The sequence below is a fragment of the Hemitrygon akajei genome, chromosome 9 (assembly GCF_048418815.1).
Source record: "Hemitrygon akajei chromosome 9, sHemAka1.3, whole genome shotgun sequence".
NCBI classification, from domain to species: domain Eukaryota; kingdom Metazoa; phylum Chordata; class Chondrichthyes; order Myliobatiformes; family Dasyatidae; genus Hemitrygon; species Hemitrygon akajei.
Window position 1 is genome coordinate 147,380,531 of NC_133132.1, and position 26,344 is coordinate 147,406,874.

The 26,344-nt window shown below is 41.6% G+C and overlaps 1 protein-coding gene across 3 annotated transcripts in view; it reads left to right on the forward strand.

The window, feature by feature from the left end:
- The window catches only part of LOC140733639 (protein eva-1 homolog A-like), a 300,828-nt gene that overhangs the window by 170,078 nt on the left and 104,406 nt on the right, over positions 1-26,344 (forward strand). For all 3 annotated transcript variants that reach the window (XM_073057244.1, XM_073057246.1, XM_073057245.1), the window contains one exon: positions 24,640-24,783. In XM_073057244.1, coding sequence (XP_072913345.1) covers positions 24,640-24,783 — 144 coding nt within the window. The remainder of the gene's footprint in view (positions 1-24,639; positions 24,784-26,344) is intronic.

The following is a 26,344-nucleotide window of genomic DNA, read 5'->3' on the forward strand; positions in this document are numbered from 1 at the left end:
TGGGCAGGCAGATGTCCCAGTAGGGTACTTTTGCTGGCATCCAGTGGGGAGGGTTACCTTCTGTTTAAGCAAAGATGAAAGAAAAGCTTGCTGCTTGTTATTACTTCCGTGTCTGTTGTAATATCCAATGAGCTTCCTGCAAGTTGATAATAGCAGGGAACAAAGGTTTCTGTGTTTATTTTGTTTTTCAGAGTAATTTAGACAGCCTCTGGTTATATTTTTAATGCAGAGAAACAATGAAACTCTATTTAGATAGCGTGCTGAAGTTTTGAGCTGAACTGAAATCAAAACTTTCCAGCTCAAAGTCATGAGCCAAGGTTTGTATGCTTGGAGCATTCACAATGCATCAGGCATAGGACTCTTACCTTTATTTACACCTCTGCTCCAAATAAATTTTCATTGCTAATATTCTGTCGAGACTGGTCTAGAAAGAGAGGATTTTTCTGGTAATCTATCATGCCCATCTAAGCTACAGCATCAAGGGAAGAGAGGTTCCCCGGTGGCATGGTGGTGTAGTGGTCAACACAATGCTTTACCGTACCAGTGGCTTGGGTTCGATTCCTGTCGTTACCTGTAAGGAGTTTGTACATTTTCCCTGTGACAGTGTGGGTTTCCTCCGGGTGCTCCGGTTTCCTCCCACAAGTCCAAAGATGTACCGGATGGTAGGTTAATTGGTCATTGTGAATTGTCCCATGATTAGGCTTGGATTAAATCGAGGTTTGCTGGGTGGCATAGTTCGAAGGACTGGAAAGGCCTACTCTCCACAGAATAGACAATAGACAATAGGTGCAGAAGTAGACCATTCGGCCCTTCGAGCCTGCACTGCCATTTTGAGATCATGGCTGATCAATTACTATCAATACCCGGTTCCTGCCTTGTCCCCATATCCCTTGATTCCCCTATCCATAAGATACCTATCTAGCTCCTTCTTGAAAGCATCCAGAGAATTGGCCTCCACTACCTTCCGAGGAAGTGCATTCCAGACCCCCACAACTCTCTGGGAGAAGAAGTTTTTCCTTAACTCTGTCCTAAATGACCTACCCCTTATTCTCAAACCATGCCCTCTGGTACTGGACTCTCCCAGCATCTGGAACATATTTCCTGCCTCTATCTTGTCCAATCCCTTAATAATCTTATATGTTTCAATCAGATCCCCTCTCAATCTCCTTAATTCCAGCGTGTACAAGCCCAGTCTCTCTAACCTCTCTGCGTAAGACAGTCCAGACATCCCATGAACTAACCTTGTGAATCTACGCTGCACTTCCTCTACAGCCAGGATGTCCTTCCTTAACCCTGGAGACCAAAACTGTACACAATACTCCAGGTGTGGTCTCACCAGGGCCCTGTACAAATGCAAGAGGATTTCCTTGCTCTTGTACTCAATTCCCTTTGTAATAAAGGCCAACATTCCATTAGCCTTCTTCACTGTCTGCTGCACTTGCTCATTCACCTTCAGTGACTGATGAACAAGGACTCCTAGATCTCTTTGTATTTCTCCCTTACCTAACTCTACACCGTTCAGATAATAATCTGCCTTCCTGTTCTTACTCCCAAAGTGGATAACCTCACACTTATTCACATTAAACACCATCTGCCAAGTATCTGCCCACTCACCCAGCCTATCCAAGTCACCCTGAATTCTCCTAACATCCTCATCACATGTTACACTGCCACCCAGCTTAGTATCATCAGCAAATTTGCTGATGTTATTTTCTATGCCTTCATCCAAATCGTTAACGTAAATGGTAAACAGCTGTGGTCCCAATACCGAGCCCTGTGGCACCCCACTAGTCACCACCTGCCATTCCGAGAAACACCCATTCACCGCTACCCTTTGCTTTCTATATGCCAGCCAGTTTTCTATCCATGTCAATGCCTTCCCCCCGATGCCCTGAGCTTTGATTTTACCCACCAATCTTCTATGTGGGACCTTATCAAATGCCTTCTGAAAATCGAGGTACACTACATCCACTGGATCTCCCCCGTCTAACTTCCTGGTTACATCCTCGAAAAACTCCAACAGATTAATCAAGCATGATTTACCCTTGGTAAATCCATGCTGGCTCGGCCCAATCCTATCACTGCTATCTAGATATGCCACTATTTCATCCTTAATAATGGACTCTAGCATCTTTCCCACCACCGATGTCAGGCTGACAGGTCGATAGTTCTCTGTTTTCTCCCTCCCTCCTTTCTTAAAAAGTGGGATAACATTAGCCATTCTCCAATCCTCAGGGACTGATCCTGAATCTAAGGAACATTGGAAAATGATTACCAATGCATCCACAATTTCCAGGGCCACCTCCTTTAGTACCCTAGGGTGCAGACCATCTGGACCTGGGGATTTGTCAGCCTTCAGTCCCATCAGTCTTCTCATCACCGTTTCCTTCCGAATGTCAATCTGTTTCATTTCTTCTGTTACCCTATGTCCTTGGCCCATCCATACATCTGGGAGATTGCTTGTGTCTTCCTTAGTGAAAACAGATCTAAAGTACTCATTAAATTCTTCTGCCATTTCTCTGTTTCCCATAACAATTTCACCCAATTCATTCTTCAAGGGCCCAACATTGTTCTTAACTATCTTCTTTCTCTTCACATACCTAAAAAAGCTTTTGCTATCTTCCTTTATATTCCTGGCTACCCTGCGTTGGTACCTCATTTTTTCTCCCCGTATTGTCTTTTTAGTTAAGTTCTGTTGTTCCTTAAACACTTCCCAATCATCTGTCCTCCCACTCACCTTAGCTCTGTCATATTTCCTTTTTTTTAATGCTATGCAATCTCTGACTTCCTTTGTCAACCACTGTGGCCCCTTTCCCCCCTTTGAATCCTTCCTTCTCTGGGGGATGAACTGATTTTGCACCTTGTGCATTATTCCCAAGAATACCTGCCATTGCTGTTCCACTGTCTTTTCTGCTAGGCTATCCATCCAGTCAACTTTGGCCAGCTCCTCCCTCATGGCTCCATAGTTTCCCCTGTTCAACTGCAACACTGACACTTCCGAGCTGCCCTTATCCTTCTCAAATTGCAGATAAAAGCTTATCACATTGTGATCACTACCTCCCAATGGCTCCTTTACTGCAAGATCGCTTATCAAATCCTGTTCATTACATAACACTAAATCCAGAATAGTCTTGTCCCTGGTCGGCTCTCGTACAAGCTATTCCAAGAATGCATCCCATAGGCACTCTACAAACTCCCTATCCTGTGGTCCAGCACCAACCTGATTCTCCCAGTTCACCTGCATGTTGAAATGCATGTAGGCTATCCACCTGCATGTAGGCTATCCGTCCAGTCAACTTTGGCCAACTCCTCCCTCATGGCTCCATAGTTTCCCCTGTTCATCTGCAACACTGACACCTCCGAGCTGCCCTTATCCTTCTCAAATTGCAGATAAAAGCTTATCTCAATAAATAAATAAACACATGGCTACAGTAGAGAAGCTATGGTTGTTTTCCATGTAGCAAAGAAGATTGTTAGAGTAAGTGACATCTCTGTTCCCTTCTGACAATCCCTTGGTCTACAGAATAATTTTGTTTCACTTCGGTTCTGTATCTTCTCTAGTGTTGAATGGAGTACTACGGAAGACTCACAGAATTTGCCACACAGGGAGCAGGAAGTAGAGACATTCTCAATACCATCCCATATGCTCCTTATTTTGCGAGCTCTCAGGCCAGTGGCTCCCACATCAGTGGAAATCATATGCAATCTTTCAAGGAAGTTTGGAAAATCTTTTCTTCTCTCCACCTAATAATCTCTTGCGTGGCCAGGAAAGTTCACATATAGTGGTTGGTGAAGGTCCGACTGGAGAAACCAATGTTGTGTAAATCTTACCATTTGTGCTTCTGGGTGTATGGAATTCAGCGTCATAGAGCAGTACGGTACAGAAACAGGCCCACCTTGTCCATGCTGAACCATTAATCTGCCTAGTCCCATTGACCCGCACCTGGACCAGAACCCTCCATTCCCCTCCCACCCACGTACTTACCCGAAGTCCTCTTGAATGTTGCAATCGATTGACATCCAACAGCCCATTTCAAACTCGCACCACCCTCTGAGTGAACAGGTTCTCCCTTAGGTGTCCCTTAAATAGTTCACCTTTCACTTTTAACCTATGACCTCTAGTTCTGTTCTCACCTAGCCTTAGTGGGAAAAAACTGCTTGCATTAGCCATACCTATATCACTCATAATTTTGCATGCTTCTATTAAATCCACTTATTCTCTCACATTCCAGGGAATAAAGTCCTAACTTATTCAACCTTTCCATATAACGCAGGCCCTCTAATCCTGATAACATCCTGCACCCTTTCAGTCTTATTGGTATCTTTCCGGTAGGTGGGTGATGGAGACTGCACACAATTCATGCTGTGATTTAGGGAACAACTCTCTGGACTCTAGTAAGTGGCCGTAGTGGTGCACAGCAGGGAGACTCTTCTGTACATACCACAATTGGAGCACAGCATCTCTGAGATCCCCTTTTCCCAGATATGGGAGATGACAGTGAAATTATGATTGAATGTTTTCTCTGTCACACTTTAGAACTTCAGCAAGGATCCTGTATGCTCCCGAGGCCATGTTGGTGTTCCTTTGACATTTGGCCTCTTTGAGGACTTGCTGCTACCTGTCACCAGGGCTTGTTATGCCACAGGGGCAGGAGGCATTCTTGTGCTCTCTTGATTAACTTAACAGGTGCCAGACCTGACTCTGACCTGTTCCCATGATGCCTTGTGCTTATAAATGTATATTTTAAAAATCAGGATGGTGATTATGACAAGACTCTGCTCTAGCTAAGAGGACTTCAGTAGACATCCCTACTTCCTCCTTGTCAGAGGATTGCGTCTTTCCAAGCCCTGGCATTAATATCACCCAGGAGGATTGGTTTGACATTTTGGCATGTGAGCAAGGGCTTTTGGGTTGGAGTAGAAGTTCCTATATTCATACCTATAACTTCCAGAGTTGGCGTATAGCCATTGATGACATAGTGTGCTAGCTCCACATGTAGGTGACTTGAGGCTTTTACATTCCTTAGAGTGGTTGTAGACACACCAGACGAGTTCACTGACAACAGGGCTCACCCAATTAAGGAAGTGTCCTTTTTGCAGTATTTCCTTCGAAAATAAGATGTACCCATTGTCTTTTGTGAGCTGCCTATAAAAACATCAATTTCAGTGCTTTTCAATTTCTGAGACTTGATACTGAATCAGAACCAGGTTTACGATCACTGACAAGTATCGTGTTCTTTTGAAGAAGCAATGCAATGCAATGTGTAAAAAATTACTTTAAGTAACAATAAGAAATATTTTAAAAATAAATAATTTGTGTAAAAAGGAAGCAAAGCAGTAAGGTAGTGTTTATGGCTTCATGGACTGTTTGGAAATCTGATAGCAGAGAGGAAGAAGCTGTTCTTAAAACATTGAGTGTGTGTCTTTAGGCTCTTGTACCTCCTCCTTGATGGTAGTAATGAGAAGAGGACATGTCTGGGGTGGCAAGGGTCCTTAATGGTGAATTTTGCCTTCTTGAAGCATCGCCTTTTGAAGATGTCCTTGATGGTGTGTTGGAACATTATCACTGTTGAGGCTGGCCGAGAGTGTTCTGACATTCCAGATCCTGAACTTCATATTGAGATCTACTGTATAAGTGCACGTATGCATTCATCCTTCCTTTGATCATCCTGACCTTGAGCCCATTTTATCTCAATCCTCCCCATTCCCAAATCCATTCTCTTTAGTGTTTGACCACACCAGAATATCTCCAGTTCCAACATCCCTGTCTGCTTGGGCCAGGCAGCATCTATGGAAAAGAGTGAACAGTCAACGTTTCGGGCTGAGTCCTGATGAAGGGTCTCGGCCTGAAATGTCGACTGTTTACATCTTTCCATAGGTGCTGCCTGACCTGCTGAGTTCCTCCATCATTTTGTGTGTGTTGCTTGGATTCCCAGCAGATTTTCTCTTGTTTGTGGCCCTGAATAATTGCACATTGCTGCATGGCCCCACTCTTCCTTCCCTGCACCAGACACTCCTCCCACTTGCCTTTCTCTCGTCCTCTGCTTTATCCCCTTCTGCACTTGCTCACTTGCTTCTTCAAGCCCCTCCACCCCACATCCTACATCATAGTCCAGCCATGATAAAACTGAGTGCACCTTTGCTGGGCAAGTCTCCCTCAGCCCTGAAACTGGAGTCCTTGAGAATGACAGCTTTATGTAGACAGGTAGACTCTATGCTGGGTCCCAGTAGATTAGGAGTGATTCAAAAGAGGAAAAGCCAGTTTGGTGTTCTGTTTCTTCGCAGCTCTTGAAGTCAAAGTAAATTTATTATCAAAGTACTTATAAGACACTATATACCACCTTGAAATTCACTTTCCTGCAGGCATGTAGAGGAAAATAAAAGAATACAGAAGAATTTATCATTAACTATACAGAAGCAAAGGTTGAACAAACAGCAAATGTGCAATGGAAGACAAATTGTGCAAATAAGAAATACTGAGGACATGAGATGTACAGTCCTTGTAAGCGAGTCTGTAGTTTGTGGAATCAGTTCAGAGTTAATTCAGAGAATCAGTTTACACTGGTTCAAAGCTTGATAGTTGTAGTTTAATAAATCTTCCTGAACCTAGTAGTGTTGGGCCTAAGGCTCCTGTACCTCCTGCCTGACGGTAATAGTGAGAAGAGAGCATGGTCTGGATGATGGGGGTTCTTGATGCTGCTTTCTTGTGGCGGCACTTCTTGTAAGTGTGCTCATGGTCCGGGAGACTTACCCTGTGTTCCATCACTTCACTCATTCACTTCCATCTTCTTCCCCTTGAATCCTGAGAGGAAGTAATTTCCAAACTAAGGAACAGAACTGATAGGGTTGGTGTACTTATTACAGACACTGACTATAAAAACCAAATAGCTTCCCTCTTTGTAATAATTCTGAGATTCCTTGAAGCAACCTGAAATATCATGTTGGGGATTGTTTTCCGTGTCACTAGTCTGAGTTTATGTCAATGCAACACCTTGTCAAAACAAATAATTAAGCATTTGGTTGGATTTATTTTAGACAAGCACCTGGCAAAAAGTTTCCCTGGATAGTGTGGGTACTTGTGTAGAAGCACCCACTTGGTCATTGTCCATATCCTGTTTGAGACGTTAATGTTTCTACAATCTGTTCTGCCAACAGGCTGTTGTTACTCAAGCTCCGTGTTTAACCCTTATTGCATGGCAAAGATGACATTAAGAACAGAATGTGCTCCGAGACCCTGCTTTTCTATTTTTGTTTTGACATAATTGAAGTGGTGCTTCAAGACACCAACCGTAAGCTTTATAAAAATTCTGACAACTACTTTGTCTTAACGTGCGTGTGCAGAGCTTCACCTCATAGATGGAATAAAATTGGCATTAGCTCCATCTGTAAAGGAAAGCAATGGTTCCTGAACAGCCTTTTATTCCAAAATGCATGATTTACACAATGAAAAATTTAAGTGTTACAGATATTCATCTAAAATGAACATGCATAATATCCTGATTGCATTTGCTAGAAGGTTTCTTCAGGCTTCAGCTGGGATCATCATATATTATGTTAAAGACCTGCTTCAAAATTGTACAAAGGTTTTCTGGGATGCAAAGGGAAGAGCAGAATTTTAGTTTATTCCTCCACTCAACTTCACTTGCCCCCTTACTGAAATGTTCCCTCAACCAATGAACTCACTTTTAAGGACTCTATATCTCATGTTCTCATTATTTATTGCTATTTGTTTATATCTGCATTTGCACAGTTTGTTGTCTTCTGCACCCTAGTTGATCTTTCATTGATCCTGTTACTATTCTATAGATTTGTTAGCTATGCCCTCAAGAAAATGAATCTCACCATTGCTAATGGTGACATTTATGTACTCTGATAATAAAATCTACTTTGAACTTCTGCCAGTCAATTTTTAAGCTATGCCTTTTTAAGGAAGAAACATTTAGCTGACATTTGAATTGCTTTGTTAATTGGTAATTGTTATTGGTTTATTATTGTCATTCCTACCAAGATACTGAGAAAGGCTTTTGTGTGCATGTCACTCGAACGGATCATACCAGACATAAATACAGTAAGGTAGCACAAAAGGAGAAAAGAAATAACAGAATGTTGAATCTAGTGTTTCAGTTACAGATAAAGTGCAGTGCTGGTCGAGAAATAAATGACAAAAGGGCACGGCGAGGTACACTGAGAGATCAAAAGTTCATCTTTATCGTGTTAAGATTGTTGAAGTTGTATAAGACATTGTTAAGGCCTAATTTGGAATATTGTTTTTAGTTCTGGTCACCTACTTGTAGGAAAGATAATCAGTAGGATTGAAAGATTGCAGAGAAAATTTACAAAGATGTTGCCGTGCCTCGAGGACCTGAGTTACAGCGAAAGGTTGAATATGTTATGAATTTATTCTCTGGAGCATAGCAGAATGAGGGGTGATTTGATGGAGGCATACAAAATTATGAGGGGTATAGATAGGGTAAAGGCTTTTTCCACTGAGGGTGTGTGGGAATCAAGGGATATGGGGAGAAGGCAGGAACGGGGTACTGATTGTGGATGATCAGCCATGATCACAGTGAATGGCGGTGCTGGCTCAAGTTGCCGAATGGCCTGCTCCTGCACCTATTGTCTGTAGTTAGAGGTCATGGGTTAAGAGTGAAAGGTGAACATTTAAGGGGAACATGCGTGGAAACTGCTTCACTCAGAGTGTGGAACGAGCTGCCAGTGGAAGTGGTGGTTAGGGGTTCAATTTTAACATTTAAGAGAAACTTGGATAGCGACATGGATAGGGAGGGGGGTGAGGGGTATGGAGGGCTATGGTGCAATGGGTCACAGCACAATGTGACTAGGAGGCATAATAGTTCGGCATGGTGGGCCAAACTACCTGTGGTTTAGTGTTTTATGGTGTAGGTGTAGTTTCTGTAGTATAGTGTTCTATGACTCTGTAAGTGGTCAGTTTAATAGTCTGATAACAGCAGATAGAAGCTGTCCTTGAGCCTGGTGATACATGTCCTCAAGCTTTTGTATCTTCTACCCAAGGGGAGGAGGAGAAGAGAGAATGACCAAGTGGTCCTTGGCTGCCTTCCCAAGGAATTGTAGTCACAGTCAATAGGGTAGCCTTGTTTTTGTGATGTACTGGGCTCTGTTCACAATACATATGCAGTTGACGTAAATCTGTCACTAAGTTTGTATTTATTTTATTCTTGGAGTTTTGGCACTGTTTGCATTGTTGGTGTTCTTTGCCCATCTCTACCCCGAAAATGAGGAGGCAGCTGAGAGTGAACTGCAAGGGCAAGTCTGGAGTTACGTATAGGCCACTCTAAGTGATGATGGCAAATTTCCTTCTCTATAGGATATTAATGAACCAGATTTATTTATTTTGCTTGTGACAGCCTGGAAGTTTAATAACCACCATTACAGGAAGTCCTCAGGTAATGAATGCAAGACTTTTGAATTTAATATTATAGGAGGTTATTCACATTTAGGCATGTCAGCAAGCTGGGCCTTCATTACCTGGATATGGTCTGTGCTGAGAGTAGTTTAATCCCAAATTTAGTAAATTGCATGAATTTAAATTCTCCCAGTTGGTGTGGTGAGATTTGAACTTGAGTCTCTAGAGTAGTGGCCCAGAATTCTGACTTTAAGTGGTAAATTTACCGTCACCATTATTTCTAATTCTGCTGACTTGCTGTATTTGTATACTTAAAAACAATAAATTTCATTCCAAACCACCTGAATAGCTGTGAAACAATTTGTGTCTTGAAAAGGGCTGAAATATTTCAGGTTCTGTCTTTCTGCACCACTTTTTGCCTTGGGATATCTTGCAATAGAAATTCTAATCGTATCTCAACAGTTTTATATTATTTACTGTACATTTTATACACATTTTGTGAACCATTTTCTCATGTGTACTTCTTACACTGTTTCGAGTTGGCTGATCTCAGCAGGACATACAGTCGGAGAGCAAGTATTGATTTTGATTGCATAAGTGTAGATTCCCTGCATTTACAACATTGTACAGGTGAAGTCAAAATCACTCATAACAAAATAGGTGTTTTAATAAAACACCATGGTTAGGCACAAACATATATTTGATTAGTACTCCTAGAAATCTACACCCAGCGCCATTAGTATTTTTGAGAGAGGACAGGAACAAAGATTAACTTTGACAAGATTTGTATGGATGTCAATCATACAACTGCCAGTAAACCTGCCATGGTCACCCAGCAATACAAAAGAGGGTTCTGCAAATGCTGAGCAGATCAGTCTGATGAAATGTATGTTTTTCTCTCTATAGATGCCACCTGACCTGCTAAGTTCAAGTTCATTGTCATTCAGCCTTACACATGTATGCAGCTAAACAAAAGATTGTTCCCCTGGGGCCAAGTTGCAACACACAGTATATGTAAACGTATAAAATTCTAAAGGGATTGGACAGGCTAGATGCATACTGAATGGCGGTGCAGGCTCAAAGGGCCGAATGGCCTACTCCTGCACCTATTTTCTATATTTCTATGTAGTCACACACAGCACATGTAGTTACAATCTAGCACATACCATATTTCCAGTATTCTCTTATAATTCAGATTTGCAGCATCTCAAACTCAAGTTCAAGTTTAATTGTCATTCAACTGTACATGAATACAGCCAGTCGAAACAGCGTTAACTCCGGGGCCCAGGTGAAGCACCTTACTCAGAGTTATTTACTGCACAAGGCACACATAGTACGTATAAGACAGCAGTAAAATACAGTCACACAGAAAAAATAATAGCCTATATCCCTGAGTCCATGAATGTTGCAGCAGTCTGCAGCCCAACGCGATGATCTTGTCTTCTGCCATGCCAAACACTGGAGAGCAGCACCATCTCCAGCGTGGATGCCGCACCACCCCGTCCGGTAGAGCGTACCGACATTGATCCCTCTCTCCTGGGCAGTTATAAACAAGCAGCACTGGTACGAGGCCTAGTCCTTGTTACAACTGAGGCCCTGCCACCTGCCCTTGCCATTCATCAATAAAAGTGTTTTTCTCTGTGGTAACTTTGAGAAAGATGGATAGCTCTATACACAGAGAAGACACACAAAATTATTATTGGTGGGACTAATAAAAAGTGAACACAGGTCAAAGTGCACTGCCCAGATGGACCAGAGCAAAAACATTTTACCGACCTTCTCACATCATAACTGTGATGTTTATTTTTAATATGCTAACCAAGTATAAACTATAAATTACCTCCTCAAATCTTGTGAACCATTTTCAAAATTTGTCATGAGCGCCTATGACAATTTAAGGAATTTCTTAAAGCCACTCGTTCTACAGGATGCTCAATCAGTTGCATGTGCATTTGCAGTGGCGTGTGTTGGCGTCTCACTCTGTCTGACTGGCACATGGATTTTGTTTTGTGTCATCTTAATGGTTGGAACTGCTCACTGATTAGCTCTTGCTAAGTGGAAGGAAAAACAGCTGATAAATAGGAACTAGCCCTTGTACTAAGAGGAATGAAGAGTGCGGCCCCATTTCAGGAAGAAGCCCAAAAAGTTCTTACATGCGACACAGAGTGCAGAGATATGCCTTTATCTCAGATTTCAGTAGCTACTACTACTCTTCTTCCTCCTCCTTTTATTCTGTTATTGATTAATGTCCAAGAAAACACATGTTCATGCTTCGTATTGTATTCACAGTGGTACGTGCCTGCCCAGAATATTACTGCACTCTAGCGTTCTCCTCTCTCCAGCTAGACTATTATACGCAGCCATCCAAACCATAGACTGCTCATCTCATTCACTGTGCATCTGAGCTGGTTCTTGGACCATACAGTCATTTGGAGGAGAAGCATTCTTTTCTAAGGAGGTCCCATTGAGAGTACGAGAGGCAGAGGGATAGCCTATTGGCCAGAGGACTAAGTTGAACTCACCTGGGCTTCTGAGTCTGGCCATATTTTCAAAGTGGTGCAGTACTAGTGTAGGCACAGGAGATCATGTGAGGAGGTTCATGAGGATAGGGTTATCTGCTCCATGTCCACAGTTCACTCTGACCTTTTTTCACATGCTGCAGTGTCTCCTCGGGCACGTATACCCAGTCTGAACACGTGCAGTAAGTCAGAGACCTGAACGTCTGTTGGTGATTCTCTCACAGATTCTCAACCTTATGCCAGAGTGAAATGATCAATTTTTTCCTGGTTCAAAAGATTTGGTAATACATTTGAGAGAACGGAGGAACAGGAACAATGCTGATTTTATTAAGTCATCAGGTAGATAGATAGATAGATAGATAGATAGATACTTTATTCATCCCCATGGGGAAATTCAACATTTTTTCCAATGTCCCATACACTTGTTGTAGCAAAAACTCATTACATACAATACTTAACTCAGTAATAATATGATATGCATCTAAATCACTAACTCAAAAAGCATTAATAATAGCTTTAAAAAAAAAAGTTCTTAAGTCCTGGCAGTTGAATTGTAAAGCCTAATGGCATTGGGGAGTATTGACCTCTTCATCCTGTCTGAGGAGCATTGCATCGACAGTAACCTGTCGCTGAAACTGCTTCTCTGTCTCTGGATGGTGCTATGTAGAGGATGTTCAGGGTTTTCCATAATTGACCGTAGCCTACTCAGCGCCCTTCGCTCAGCTACCGATGTTAAACTCTCCAGTACTTTGCCCACGACAGAGCCCGCCTTCCTTATCAGCTTATTAAGACGTGAGGCGTCCTTCTTCTTAATGCTTCCTCCCCAACACGCCACCACAAAGAAGAGGGCGCTCTCAACAACTGACCTATAGAACATCATCAGCATCTCACTGCAGACATTGAATGACGCCAACCTTCTAAGGAAGTACAGTCGACTCTGTGCCTTCCTGCACAAGGCATCTGTGTTGGCAGTCCAGTCTAGCTTCTCGTCCAACTGTACTCCCAGATACTTGTAGGTCTTAACCTGCTCCACACATTCTCCATTAATGATCACTGGCTCCATATGAGGCCTAGATCTCCTAAAGTCCACCACCATCTCCTTGGTCTTGGTATAAGACTGTAAGACCATTAGACACAAGAGTAGAACTCGGCCACTTGGCACGTCGAGTCTGCTCTGCCACTCTATCATGGCTGATTTATTATCCATCTCAACTCCGTTCTCTGCCTTCTACCCGTAATCTCTCATGCCTTTATTAATCAAGAACCTATCAACCTCTGCTTAAAATGTACCCAGTGACACCACAGCTGCTTGTGGCAATGGATTCCATAGATTCACCACGCTCTGGCTAAAAAAATTCCTCCTCATCTCTGTTCTAAAGGAACGCCCTTGTGTTCTGAGTCTGTGCCCTCCGGTCCTACTCTCCCCCACTATAGGAAATATTCTCTCTGTGTCCACGCTAAGCTTTTCAAAATTCCATAGATTTCAATCCTCGTTCTTTTAAATGCCAGCAGGTAATACACACACAAACACACCCCCCACCCCCCGGAACAAGTGTGTTAGTTGAGCATTGATTAACTGGATGGAAATGAACCTGGAACCTCCATCCACTGAGGGTGGAAAGTTGCGCAGGATAAGGAAAACGTTGACTAGAATCTTCTCTCTTGTGGTTCATGCTCTTTGCAAATGTAGGTTTTCCTCTCAATACTGAGTTAGAACACGAATGAAGCTTCGGTCTATAGTTAACACCAGGAAAGTTGGGCCTATTATGTTGAAGCATGAGAGTAACTTAATCACCCAGAATCATGATATATTTTTCAAGTCGGGCATATAAAATGCATCCTTGGCTCCACTTCCATTGATGTTGTGATGACAGATTTTATAAACACTACTTGGAGTGATGTACCTGCATTTTCCCAAGGCATATTTTCCTGATAGCAGGGTTTTACTGTCTCAGGTTTTGCCACTAGCAAACCATTATTTAAATTTTGATCTGGACATTCATACCAAACCTAAAAGCAAGCTGTCTAGAAACCTGATGCCATGCTCCTAACACAAATACACGCTGTAATTTTGGGTATAACAATGTAGTTGGAAGAATTGGTGTGGAACCTGAGCAGAGAGGATTTGACAATGTTATTTGCAATCTCTTGTCAGTGAGCAGCATGACAGTGAGAACCATTGTACCAATAACTGCATATCAATCACTGCAACTGTCCCTGGGGTATAAGGCATGAGTCTTTTAAGTTAGATAAGAAGAAAGTAAAAGAGTCTGCTTTCGGACTGCTCCTCGAATAACTTATTTCCAGTGCTCTCCATCTATTTGTTTCCTCGTGATATCTTCAGATTTCTTTGGGATAACGAAAGAAAGTGTTTATTGCCCTGTAACTTTCTAACTCAGAAAGTATTGTGTCCTTTCACATCAGACACCATGATTTACATGGATGACAGGTTCTCTTGGTTTCCATTCGGGGCCTGTCAAGATGACAAAGGAAGAATGCAAATGAAGCACAGCGATGCTGGAATATTCAGTATTGTTCATTGTGCATTGTTCCTGTGTATATAACGTTGTTAATGGATGCATGAAAGTGACTGTTGATGACATAATACTATCACTTATAAAGTAAAAGTTCAGATACAGTTTCACTGTAACATAAGGAAGGGTTAGGGACAGCTCATTTAATGTAAAGAGAGTGTAAGGCAATGCAGACCCATCCCACAATCTCTTGACCCACTGCTATCAGGAAGAAGGTAAAGGAGTATCAGGACCGGGTCTGCCAGACCCAGTTTATGAGACTAACGAATACCCTGCCAACACAGAGGTCTCAGCACGAGGGCAGCGAGCTGTTTACTGTACTGTCTGTTGTTTACCAATGCTGTGCACTTCACATGCATTTTGAATTGTATTTTCTTAAAGCACTTGTGGTTATATTTTGTTTTATGCGCTGTGTGTGATATACTGTGTATATTGTGGGTGCACCATGATCCGAAGGAATGGTCTTTCATTTAGTTGTATGACAAAGCTGAACTTGAGACCAATGGATACTAATGGGTGAAAGACTGATGTCAGTATAGTGCCTTCAGGTGATAAAAATGCACAATATTTGCAAATTCTCAGAAGCCTGAGACCATGGAACAAGTATTAGAGTTACCTTGCATGAGGGCTGACATTAGTTAGGAATTTCACCACTACCTGCAGTGGAACAGCACAGCCTTTGGTTGAAGAGGGAAAAGAGAGACCAAGACCATTAGATATTGATTAATGGGTGAACGAGATGTAATCTCAAATCTTTATTTGTATCAGAAGTTTCAAAGGAGGGAGAACCCAGTGCAGACTTGCCACTTCATTCCAAGGTTGCTAGGCCTTGTTTACAGTAGTCCTGGAACATGGGTGGAAGTTTTCCTTCTCAGCTTAAGTGTCCATTGATGCTGCTGTGGATCAGCATGGCTATTGAGGAGGAGTGCAGATGGATAAATTGCTAAGCATGGGGTTTGACAGCATTTTCTTGCAAAGCTCTGTGTTGAAGGGCTTTCTGAATGTTATTATCTTAACAGTAGATTAAAAACCCTTCTGAACAAGGCCCTTACAACAACTGATAAGGCTGATAAGAGCATTTGTATATCCTCTTGTCTCTTTGCATAGTTTCCTGTTTCAGGATTACACTTACATCAGTGTTAGAGCAATGCCTTTAGTTGATCAAAAAGCACAATTATTTGATTATTCTCAGAAGCCTGAAAACATGAACCAATTACCTTGGGGTTAGGACAGATATTGATATGAATCTCAGCACTACCTGCAATGCACAGCCTTTGGTTGACTAGGAAAAGGACTGAAAACCAAGATGACAAATCAGGCAGCAGGTTTATTATCTACCGGGCAGCAGTGATCCCTGAAGTCTTATGCATGTCAGAGACATGGACTTCCTTCTGGAGGAACCTCAAGGCACTGGGGACGTAGTGCCAGTGATATCACTGCAAAATCTTCCAATTCTACTGTCAGGATAAATTACCAAACACTAGTGTCAACTCCCAGGGCAAGTTCCCTGTTATCAATGTTTCACCACCACTCTGCTGTCATCTCATGCTGGATACCAAAGTTCTGAAGTGACCATTCTACTGCAGCCTCTGGGAACGACAGGAGGGCAATGAAAACATATCAAGAATCTTCTCAAAGCTTCCTTGATAAAATAAAACTTTTTCACTAAATTTTGGGAATCCCTGGGCAGTTACCAATCAAAACGGAGAAGAAACATCCAGGAAGAAATGCAAAACGCTATGACTTGGGAGCACAGGGAAGCTTGTTAAAAATAGCAGCTGTAGCACACTGCTTCCAATACAGCCCATCCAACTGTAATATCAAGCATTTCTCTCTCTAATCCAGGCAACATCCCAGTGAACATCTTCTGCACCCTCTCCAAAGTGACCATGTCCTTTATGTAATATAGTGACCACAAGTACAAGACTCAAATGTGTCCTAACCAAAGCTTTGTACAGATGCAGCCTGACTTTCCACCTTTTCTACTCAACATCCTGACCGATAAGGTCAATTATGCTTATACATCTTCTTTACCACCCTCTTTCATTATGTTACCAATATCAGGATCTCTGTATTTGCACCCCAAGATCCCTCTGCACATCAATGTTCCTGAGGATCCCGCCATCTACTGATAATGGTATTTGGTATTACTTGTGATGCTAGGATGCCTCGCGCATGTTCAGGTTTCTCACTCTGGTTCGGCCGGTGGCATTAGTATAGGGAAGACAGTCCCTGGCCCCACCAAACGTGTGAAATCTGAGATGCAAAACCCCTTGTTTCTGTGGATGCTGTATGATCTGTTCCCCCGTTACAAATCAGTACCACAAAATAACAGACAGCACACCATATGCGGTTAAATGATTTAGCTTTACAATCCTGAGTTTGACTAAAGGGTTAGTAAAGAAAAACAAAAAGAAAAGGGCCCATTTTAATTGAGCAGCCTAACGTGCACAAGTTGGAACTCACTGTTTCCCTTCCGCTGGTCCTCCATCAATTTCCCAGGGCTTCGATGACTCCCGACTCCACTCCAAGTCCACTCCATCTGGCTGTCTATGACCTCTCCGTTCCGGTGTCTTCTCTCTTCATCTCTCACCGAATAAAAGACCCAGATCACCTCTGTCTCAGTGTGGCACGTGGCCAGGTGGTTAAGGCGTTACACTAGCAATCTGAAGGTCATGAGTTTGAGCCCCAGCCGAGGCAGCGTGCTGTGTCCTTGAGCAAGGCACATAACCACACATTGCTCCAGTCCACCCAAAGTGCTGGGGGTTAACCTCACGACAGACTGGCGTCCTATCCGGGAGGGCGGGGGGGGGGAGTCTCGTACTCTCAGTCGCTTCACGCCGGCCTGATGACAGACTTTAACTAACTAACTAACCTTGGTCTCAGGCACACAACAAGAAAAAAAACAGTCACCGCATTGGACAGTGTTCCAAAACCCCTGTTATCTCTAACCATAACCCAAACACTGCTGCTACAGAAAGACCATTACATTTGCAGTGCTTCTACAGAAAAACCATTATATTAGCAGCAAAACCTTTCCTAGGGTGTAACACACATATAGACTTTGCAACAGCTGAGGAAATGATATCTCTTAGCTTGTCTGCAAGTAAGGTGTAGTTATTAAATGAAATTAATCATTGAGGATCACTGAACTAATTCATAGCAGATTCAGAATCTAACATTAATCTAACATAAAATTAGGTTTACAGTGCCAAAGCTGACAAGCTAAAGAGGAGGTTAGATTTGGCTCTATACTTTTCAGTTCAAATTATTTACCCTTCCGTACAGTTGAAAATGCAAACTGACCATGAAAGACAGGGCTTCTGGGAATGATAAATCAATAGATAGACACTTTATTGATCCCAAAGGAAATTGCAGTGTCACAGTAGCATTACAAGTGCACAGATATACAAATGTTGGAATAGAAGTAAGAAAGAATAAAAAAAATTAAGTTACAAGATTTAGAAGATTTCCAAGTTCATGCTGATAAGATGATAGTGCAAGAATTACCATAATATTATACAGTAATAGGTGCACATTCACACCATCCAGATTAGAAGTGATGGTAATATTGTACAGTATTGCATAGGGTGTCCACGATAGCAGGGTGTGATAAACAGAGGATAATAACAGTCTAATGGTGGGGGGGGTCATCATTACCCTGGCTATAGGTTGATTCATTATAGAGCCTAATGGCTGAGGGTGAGAATGACCTCATATAGCGCTCTTTGGAGCAGTGCAGTTGTCTTAGTCTGTTCAGCCAAGGTGGCATGCAGAGGGTGAGAAACATTGTCCAGAAATGGAGAACCAACAGATTATCTCCTCAATTGAAGAGACTTAAGGATTAGAAAATGAACAGTTGTACATAGAATGGATAAATTCAATATTGGAGCAGACAAAAAGGAGAAAAAAAAGTCAGGGGAAAGAGACTGGATTGTAGAAACAATGTTTAAAATTTCAGAACTTATCAGACCTCAATACAGTGTCTGCCCTCCCAGTCCCCACCATACCTGCTTTCTTGAGACTCTGGTTCGCCTAATTCGCCAGGAGGTTGCAAAGCCATCTATTTGTCCAGACAGTTCAAAAACACATTCCTTAAAGGGAAGTTACAGCCTGCAGTGATCGCAGCTCTAGTAGAACAGGTTCAATGTTGGTATTTGAGGGTATGGAAGACAATGAAGACTTTTTCGTGTTGCTTAGTTGGTTATATCAGCCCTCAATATCTGTAATGGCAGTGCCAATAAAGCAACTGTGTACCATTCCAACAATGGCAGCAGAGAGACAGATGGGGAAATATTTTTGCAAAGCTAACAGTGGGACACTCTACTTGATTGGCAAGTTTTGAAGATCGTTATTTAATCAAACCATTTTCCCTTGCCTGAAAGTTTTAGAACTTTTAACTATATCCTGTACGTTTTAGGATCAATTCTTGCATCCATTGATATTACCTGAGCCAGTCCCATCATGTTCGTCATGCTAAAATCATTACAACGAGTCAAACAGATTAAAACGAGTGGAGTGATACTGCTGCACACACAGGAACTCTGCAAGTCAGGCAGCATCTATGAACATTAATAAACAGTCGATGTTCCGGGCTGAGACCCTTCATCAGGACTGGAAAGGAAGGAGGAAAGATGCCAGAATAAAAAAGCTTGGGGAAGGGGAAGGAGGCTAGCTAGAAGGTGAGAGGTGAGGTTTGGTGGGTGGGAGAGGTAGAGGGCTGGAGAAGAAGTCACCTGCTGTTAGCTGTTACATTACCGGGCAATCAGTATTCGGTACAACTGGCAGGTGTGTTCGCAGATGTTTTTAATCTCTCCCCCTCCCAGTGTAGAATGCCCTCCTGCTTCATTGCCCCTGTACCTAACAAGACCAAGATAACACGTCTGAATGACTGGTGTCCTGTTGCTCTCGCCTCAATAATAAGCGAATGCTTTGAGAGGCTGGTCAAAGATTACATCTGCAGCTTGCTACCACCCAAACAGGACCCCCTACAATTTGCTTACCGATGCAACTGATCGACAGATGATTTAACAGCCACTGCTCTACACACCATTCTTACACATCTGGAGAAGAAGGATGCTTATGTGAGAATGGTGTTCTTGGACTCCAGTTCAGCATTCAACACCACAGTTCCATCCAGGCCTGACAAGAAGCTCAGAGACTCACCTCAGGCATTTGAAGAGGTTTGGCATGAGTCCCTAAATCCTAAGGACTTTCTACAGGGGCACAACTGAGAGCATCCTGACTGGCTACATCACTGCCTGGTATGGGAATTGCACCTCCCTCAATTGCAGGACTCTGCAAAGAGTGGTGTAGACAGCCCAGCACATCTGTAGATGTGAACTTCCCATGATTCAGGACATTTACAGAGACAGGTGCATAAAAAGGGCCCGAAGGATCATTGGGAACCCAAGCCACCCCAACCACAAACTATTCCAGTTGCTACTATCCGCAGCATTAAAGACAGGACCAACAGGCTCTGGGGACAGCTTCTTCCACCAGGCCACCAGACTGATTAATTCATGCTGACACTACTGTATTTCTAAGCTATATTGACTAGTCTGTTGTATATCTTATTGTACATACAAATTATTATAAATTACTGTAATTTGCACATTCAGACTGAGACGTTACATAAAGCTTCTTACTCCTCATGTATGTGAAGGATGTAAGAAATAAAGTCAATTCAATTCAACAAGTATGCATAAGCTGCTGCTAATGGATAATTATTGAATTGTTGGCACCAAAATCCTTCATTTGGAGTCTTTCCTTCATTCTGAGTTGGTTGTTTCCAAGTGAAGCTTATTTAGCAGATTTAAAACTCTCCAGTGATCTTCGGTCTTCAGTAATGTGAGGATTCTACCTTGCAGCAAGGTAGAGACTGAGCTGTGTGATACAGTAGAACACTCTGGTGACCTGAGGGTTGTAATTTGTGAAACTCTTCATGACTTAAGGTTAATTAGAATCTATTACACCTCTGGGATGGTTTAGTAGTCTTTGGCTGATTCCCTTTTATCTAAATGACTTTACTTCAACATCAATTATTTTCAGGATAGATGAAAGGAGTGAATTCAGAAAGTAAATATTTCACAGTTCCTGCCTCTGACTTACACAATGTTTACTGGGCAGAGGCAGAGGAAGGCATGGAGCAGTTGAGTAATTTACCAGTAATTACTCTTTGAACTGACATTCTCTGTTTATTTCAAATTAAGGTGAACAGAATAAATAAATTAACCCACTTTTAAGGACTCCAGATGTTATGTGTACCCATCTAGGTGTTATGCTGGTTTTGATGTTAAAAGACTGTAAATATTGATGGATACATTCATCCTCAAAGATAACCCTGCTAGGCAATATGATTCGCTTTTTAACTGACTGAACACGAAAAGCCAGTGATAAGCAAAAAAAATCCAATCTTATTAATATTACTTCAGATCTCAAAATATTTGTGTAAGCATGGATTAGAGCTGACAAAACAAGTGGAAGAAGTATTGACCCTGGATTTATGTTGGAGTTGTGCCAGTCGGAACTTCAGCAGAATGCTGAACACCAAGAAATCTGCAGCTCTTTATTGCTCTAGAAGTTGGAATGAACTTCTTTAAGTTATGACAAGAGATTGGGGCAGCGCAGTATTTTTTTCCCTTGGTGCTAAAGTAAAGTACTTAGTCATAAGATATTGTGTTGTCATTCCAATTATGTTCCATTTGAAAAGTGTTGTTTCAAGTCCATGCACAGTACATTCCAAGAATGAAAGCAGAACCCTGATGTACATGGACAGATTTGTTCTGATTGGTAATTTCAAGATGAGACCTGAATGTGCGGAGATGGAGAGTTGGTAATCAATCCATGTTTGTGCACATAGAGCCATCTCTGCTGGAGGCTGGATCTGGGCCACAGGAAGCTGAAAAATCCAGGTTTACTCTTCATACTTCAGTGTTTGTTCAGTGTTACTATTTATCGTTCAGAGTCAGGAGGGGTGGCATTGTCCACCAAGCCTTATGATTAAGTCTTGGGCCCCGTGCTTCTTTATGTCTCCCTCTCACGTTCCAAGCTGCTTCTCATCCCAAATGTGGTAGCACTTGCTCTTCAATGGGGCACAGTTGGCCTTCTCAGTTCCATGCCCATAATCTCCTTCTGCCAGTCATCCCCACTCCTGTCATCACCAGGAAGTTTGACAACCCCACAGTCAAGGCCAGCAGCCTTTTCCCATCCTTTTCCCTTAAATATCATCATAGTCAAGCAGCACTCCCCAAAACTGCAGCCCAATTTGTCTTCTTCCCAATTATGACCAAAATTTTTCCCCATCCAATGACACCCACATCCTACGCAGTAGAAGCTGGACCAGTGCTCCCCTTTGGTCCCCAGCTGTCTACACTTCCCTCTATTATCAGCCCCTGCTCTGTGATCAGAGAGGACACAGAGTTTAAAGTTTGCTAAAATAATTCTCTGCCATTCTGAGCAGTGGAGTCTCCACTTCCCCAGCTGTTTCCATTTTCCCCACTAATATCAGGGTTTATTTTATAAGTAAAAATAGCTACTAGGTCAAAGAAGGTAATTCCCATTTTATTACTGAACTTTGTTCATACCTTGCTAACCTGCCAAGGGACTTTGTTGAAAGACTTGAGTGGTTTTCTGGTTTTCAAAAGTTACTGACCTTAGAGTTGAGATCTGCTGTAATATTAATGCAGATATTCCATTTGGGTGTATTCGGGTCTGTCTGTAGTTCGATGGTGCCAAAAGTGCATCTCCACACCCTTACTGTCCAACTCTGGTCTTAAATTCCAGGGTCATCCTCTTAATTGTGGGCAGATTCATAGCATATGAAGTTGAGGAGCTTGAGAATTACCAGCTGGGGAATCTGGTAATTTAGTAGGATGTTAATAACCTACAGCAAGAATCATAGTTGTCTCAAAGACTGCAACTATTCTGGTGAAAGAAAGTGATGTACAAAGGCTGAGATTGTTTGATTGGATGTTTGCATTAGATTGATAGCAGATGGAAGTGGATTCACTTTTTACCTGTCTTCCGAATGAATTATACTTTTAATTTCTGTTTTACCATTTCGGCAATGTAACAGATGCTTGGATTTATTAATATTCTTGGACAAATTAAAGGCTATTAAAATTAGAGATCACCAGGTGAGGCTACACATATCTGCACTGCTGCCAGAAGTACAGTAAACTGACTTTACACCCAGACACTGCTGGAGTAGATCTGTGGCGGGGAATTTCACTATATTCGATTGGAGATGGCAAATTCATTCCTCATGTATCCACTGGAGAAGAGATTTAGATGTTGCCTGTTGCTGGTGTACAAGCCTATACTGATTTGCACTGAATGTAATTTTAATTGGCATAGTATTGCATGGCTTTGTGTGCTAGTTTATCCAGCTGGTAATTGTGGTGGGTACAGTGGAAAACATTGTTCATTTCATTTTCAGATCAGATCAGAGGCGCTGTCACATCGTCAGAGTTGATGTAATTTGAATGAGTTAAACCTGATGTATCAGTAGAGATTTATAGAGTCACAGAGAAGTACAGCATGGAAACAGGCCTTTTGGCCCATCCAGTCCATGCTGTGCCATTTAAACTGCCTATTCCTATTGACCTGCACTGGGACCAAAGTCCTCTATACCCCTATCATCCATGCATCTATCCAAACTTCTCTTAAACATTGTAATCAAACTCACATACACACACTTGCACTGGCAGCTCGTTCCATAATCTCACGATGTTCTGAGTGAAGAAATTTCCCCTCAAGTTCCCCTTAAACTTTTCATTTTTCACCCTTAACCCATGACCTCTGCTTGCAGTCCCACAGGACCTCAGTGAAAAAAGCCTCTTGAATTTACTCTACCTATACCCCTCATAACTTTGTATACCGCTATCAAATCCCTATTTTCTACATTCTGAGGAATAAAGTGCTAACCTATTCAATCTCATCATGTAGCTCTGGTCCTCCAAATCCAGGAACATCCTTGCAAACTTTGTGCTTTTTCAACCTGTTGGTAGGCAGCTGGAAGTGAAAGTTATTTTGGACTACTGAATGCTAAGTAACAATTTGATAGCTTCAAAATCACTAAGTGTTGGTAGCACCACACTTAACTACCAACACATAACTACCAGCACATAATTACCCAACCTAACTACCACACATAACTACCCAACATAACCACCGACACGTAACCACCAACTCGTAACCACCAACACATAACCACCAACACGTAACCAACGCATAACAATCCCACATAACTACCAATGCATAACCACCGCACATAATCAGAATGAGAATAGGTTTATTTGCACCGGCATGTGAAATTTGTTAACTTAGCAGCAGCAGTTCAATCAGTACATAATCTAACAGAGAAAATTATAATAGTAATAAAAAAAATTAAAAATAGATAAACAGGTAAGTCAATTATGCATATTGAATAGATTAAAAAATATGCAAAAACAGAAATACTGTATATTAAAAAAACGTGAGGTAGATTCAATGTCCATTTAGGAATCAGATGACAGAGAAGAAGCTGTTCCTGAATCTCTGAGTGTGTGCCTTCAGGCTTCTGTACCTCCTACCTGATGGTAACAGTGAGAAAAGGGCATGCTCTGAGTGCTGAAGGTCTTTAATAATGGACGCTGCCTTTCTGAGACACCACTCCCTAAAGATGTCCTGGGTACTTTGTAGGCTAGTACCCAAGATGGAACTGACTAGATTTACAACCTTCTGCAGCTTCTTTCGGTCCTGTGCAGTAGCCCCTCCATACCAGACAGTGATGCAACCTGTCAGAAAGCTCTCCACGGTACAACTATAGAAGTTTTTGAGCATATTTGTCGACATGCCAACATAACCGCCCCACGTAATCACTCCACATAACCACCAACACATAACTACCCGCATAGCCACCAACACATAACCACCACACTATTTACTATTGGTGAAATTCTTCTGGCAGTTATCAAAAGACGTGATTAATTGATGAAGACATGGAGGTGTTTTTGTCACACTGATTTCCAAGTTTAATCAATTAAAAAATATAGAGTTAAATGATTATTTTAATTTATGTTTTATTATTCATGAAAGACCAAAGTAAATGTAAATGTGGAATGAAAATGCATATAACCTTTAAAGGAAATTGCTGAAGTAATTAAACCTAGTGCAATTATGTGAACCTCTAATTATGTCTTATTTATTGTGTTTTTTCCAGACTGCCAGTCAACCTTAGCTTTACAGATTATGACTAAACGATGCCACAGGAAGAGAAGTTGCAGTGTATATGCCAGTTCCTATGAATTTGGTGATCCCTGTTATCCAGGCATCCGCAAATTCCTCAATGTTATCTATACTTGTGGTAAGTTGGTATAGTTTATTCTGAACATTATCAAAATCCAGCAGCTCTTTGTTGAACTTTTATAACTATCACGTTATGTGTGGATTGCTTGAGGAGATAAGAAAGTTTCTCCAAGTATTTTAGTCCCCTTGGAACTCCAGATTATATTTGAAAACATTTCACTCTATGAAATTTGATGTGGTGGTGGGAACATCAAACTATGTGGTTATGATCCTCTGGGAATAAGATGCAGAACAAATCTCTTGTACAATTGGTATTTGTGATCTCTACTAATATTAATCTATTTTAGTCATCTTCGTAGTATATCTTGGGATGAATATGGATACAACATTTTTCCATAAGAGAGATTTAATGGAACAGATATTAATTCATTCAGAAAGACAAGTTTTATGATTTAAAAATACCATGGTTTTCCATGCAGGAATGCTTTACTTTTAAAAGGAGGATACACAGTAAGCGATCATTGTCTCAGAAGGACGAGCTGATGTGACAAAGTTAGTGACTGGAAAAAATATGGGCTTTGAGTATGGTTGGAGTGGTGATCTTCAATTTCTTAATTTACTTTTGAAGTGCGTGGAATGGGCTGCCGGCAACAGTGGTGGAGGCGGATACGATAGGGTCTTTTAAGAGACTTTTGGATAGGTACATGGAGCTTAGAAAAATAGAAGACTATGGGTAAGCCTAGTAGTTTCTAAGGTAGGCACAACTTTGTGGGCTGAAGGGCCTGTATTGTGCTGTAGGTTTTCTATGTTTCTATATTTTAGAACCTCAGCTTTCCCAAACTGCAAAATATGGTTTTTAATATGTTGTATATTGCTACATAAAATAACAAAGTTGTTTACAGTAATTTTTTTTAATGAGCCAGAGGTACTTCTTTAACCAAAACCATTTATTGCTTTGGGTTGAACCTTGAAACATTATGTAATTTGCAAACCAATTCAGTATTTGCCTTAAGTGCAAAGTAGAGCCACTTGCTTGAGTGTATACTATCTGTATGATGAAAGCTTAGTGGAAGGGAATTCAATGTTGGCTACACTGCAAGGGGAAGCCTATGAAAATGTGCAAGTTTAGTATAAGCAAAAGGTATGGTCTTGGTCACAATTTTTGATAAAATACTGACTTCTACAATGTAATTTGTGGTGTGGGGGAAGGATGGTTTACTTGGACAGTCTGAAATAGGATGAGATGTTGATCTGAGTCAAAGGGCGAATTCTGATTCTCTTTTCATGGAGCTTCACTCTGCTTCATTATCAAATGAAGAAATGACTTTAGACTTGGATGGCATTTACGATGTAGTTATTACATTGTGAATCTGCCCTCTTCAGACAGTAATACAATATGCATGCCTGAGACATATTAAATATCTGTACTCTTATAGGCTAAGCAGATCGCTGTCAGAAATTCTGCTCCAAACACTGAACTTTTCCCATATGTGGACTCACTTTCAAGGACTCTTCATGTCATGTTATTGATAGTTATTGCTTATTTATTTATTTATTATTATTTTGCTTGTTTTTTGTTTCTTTGTATTTACTGTGTATGCCTGCAAGAAGATGAATCT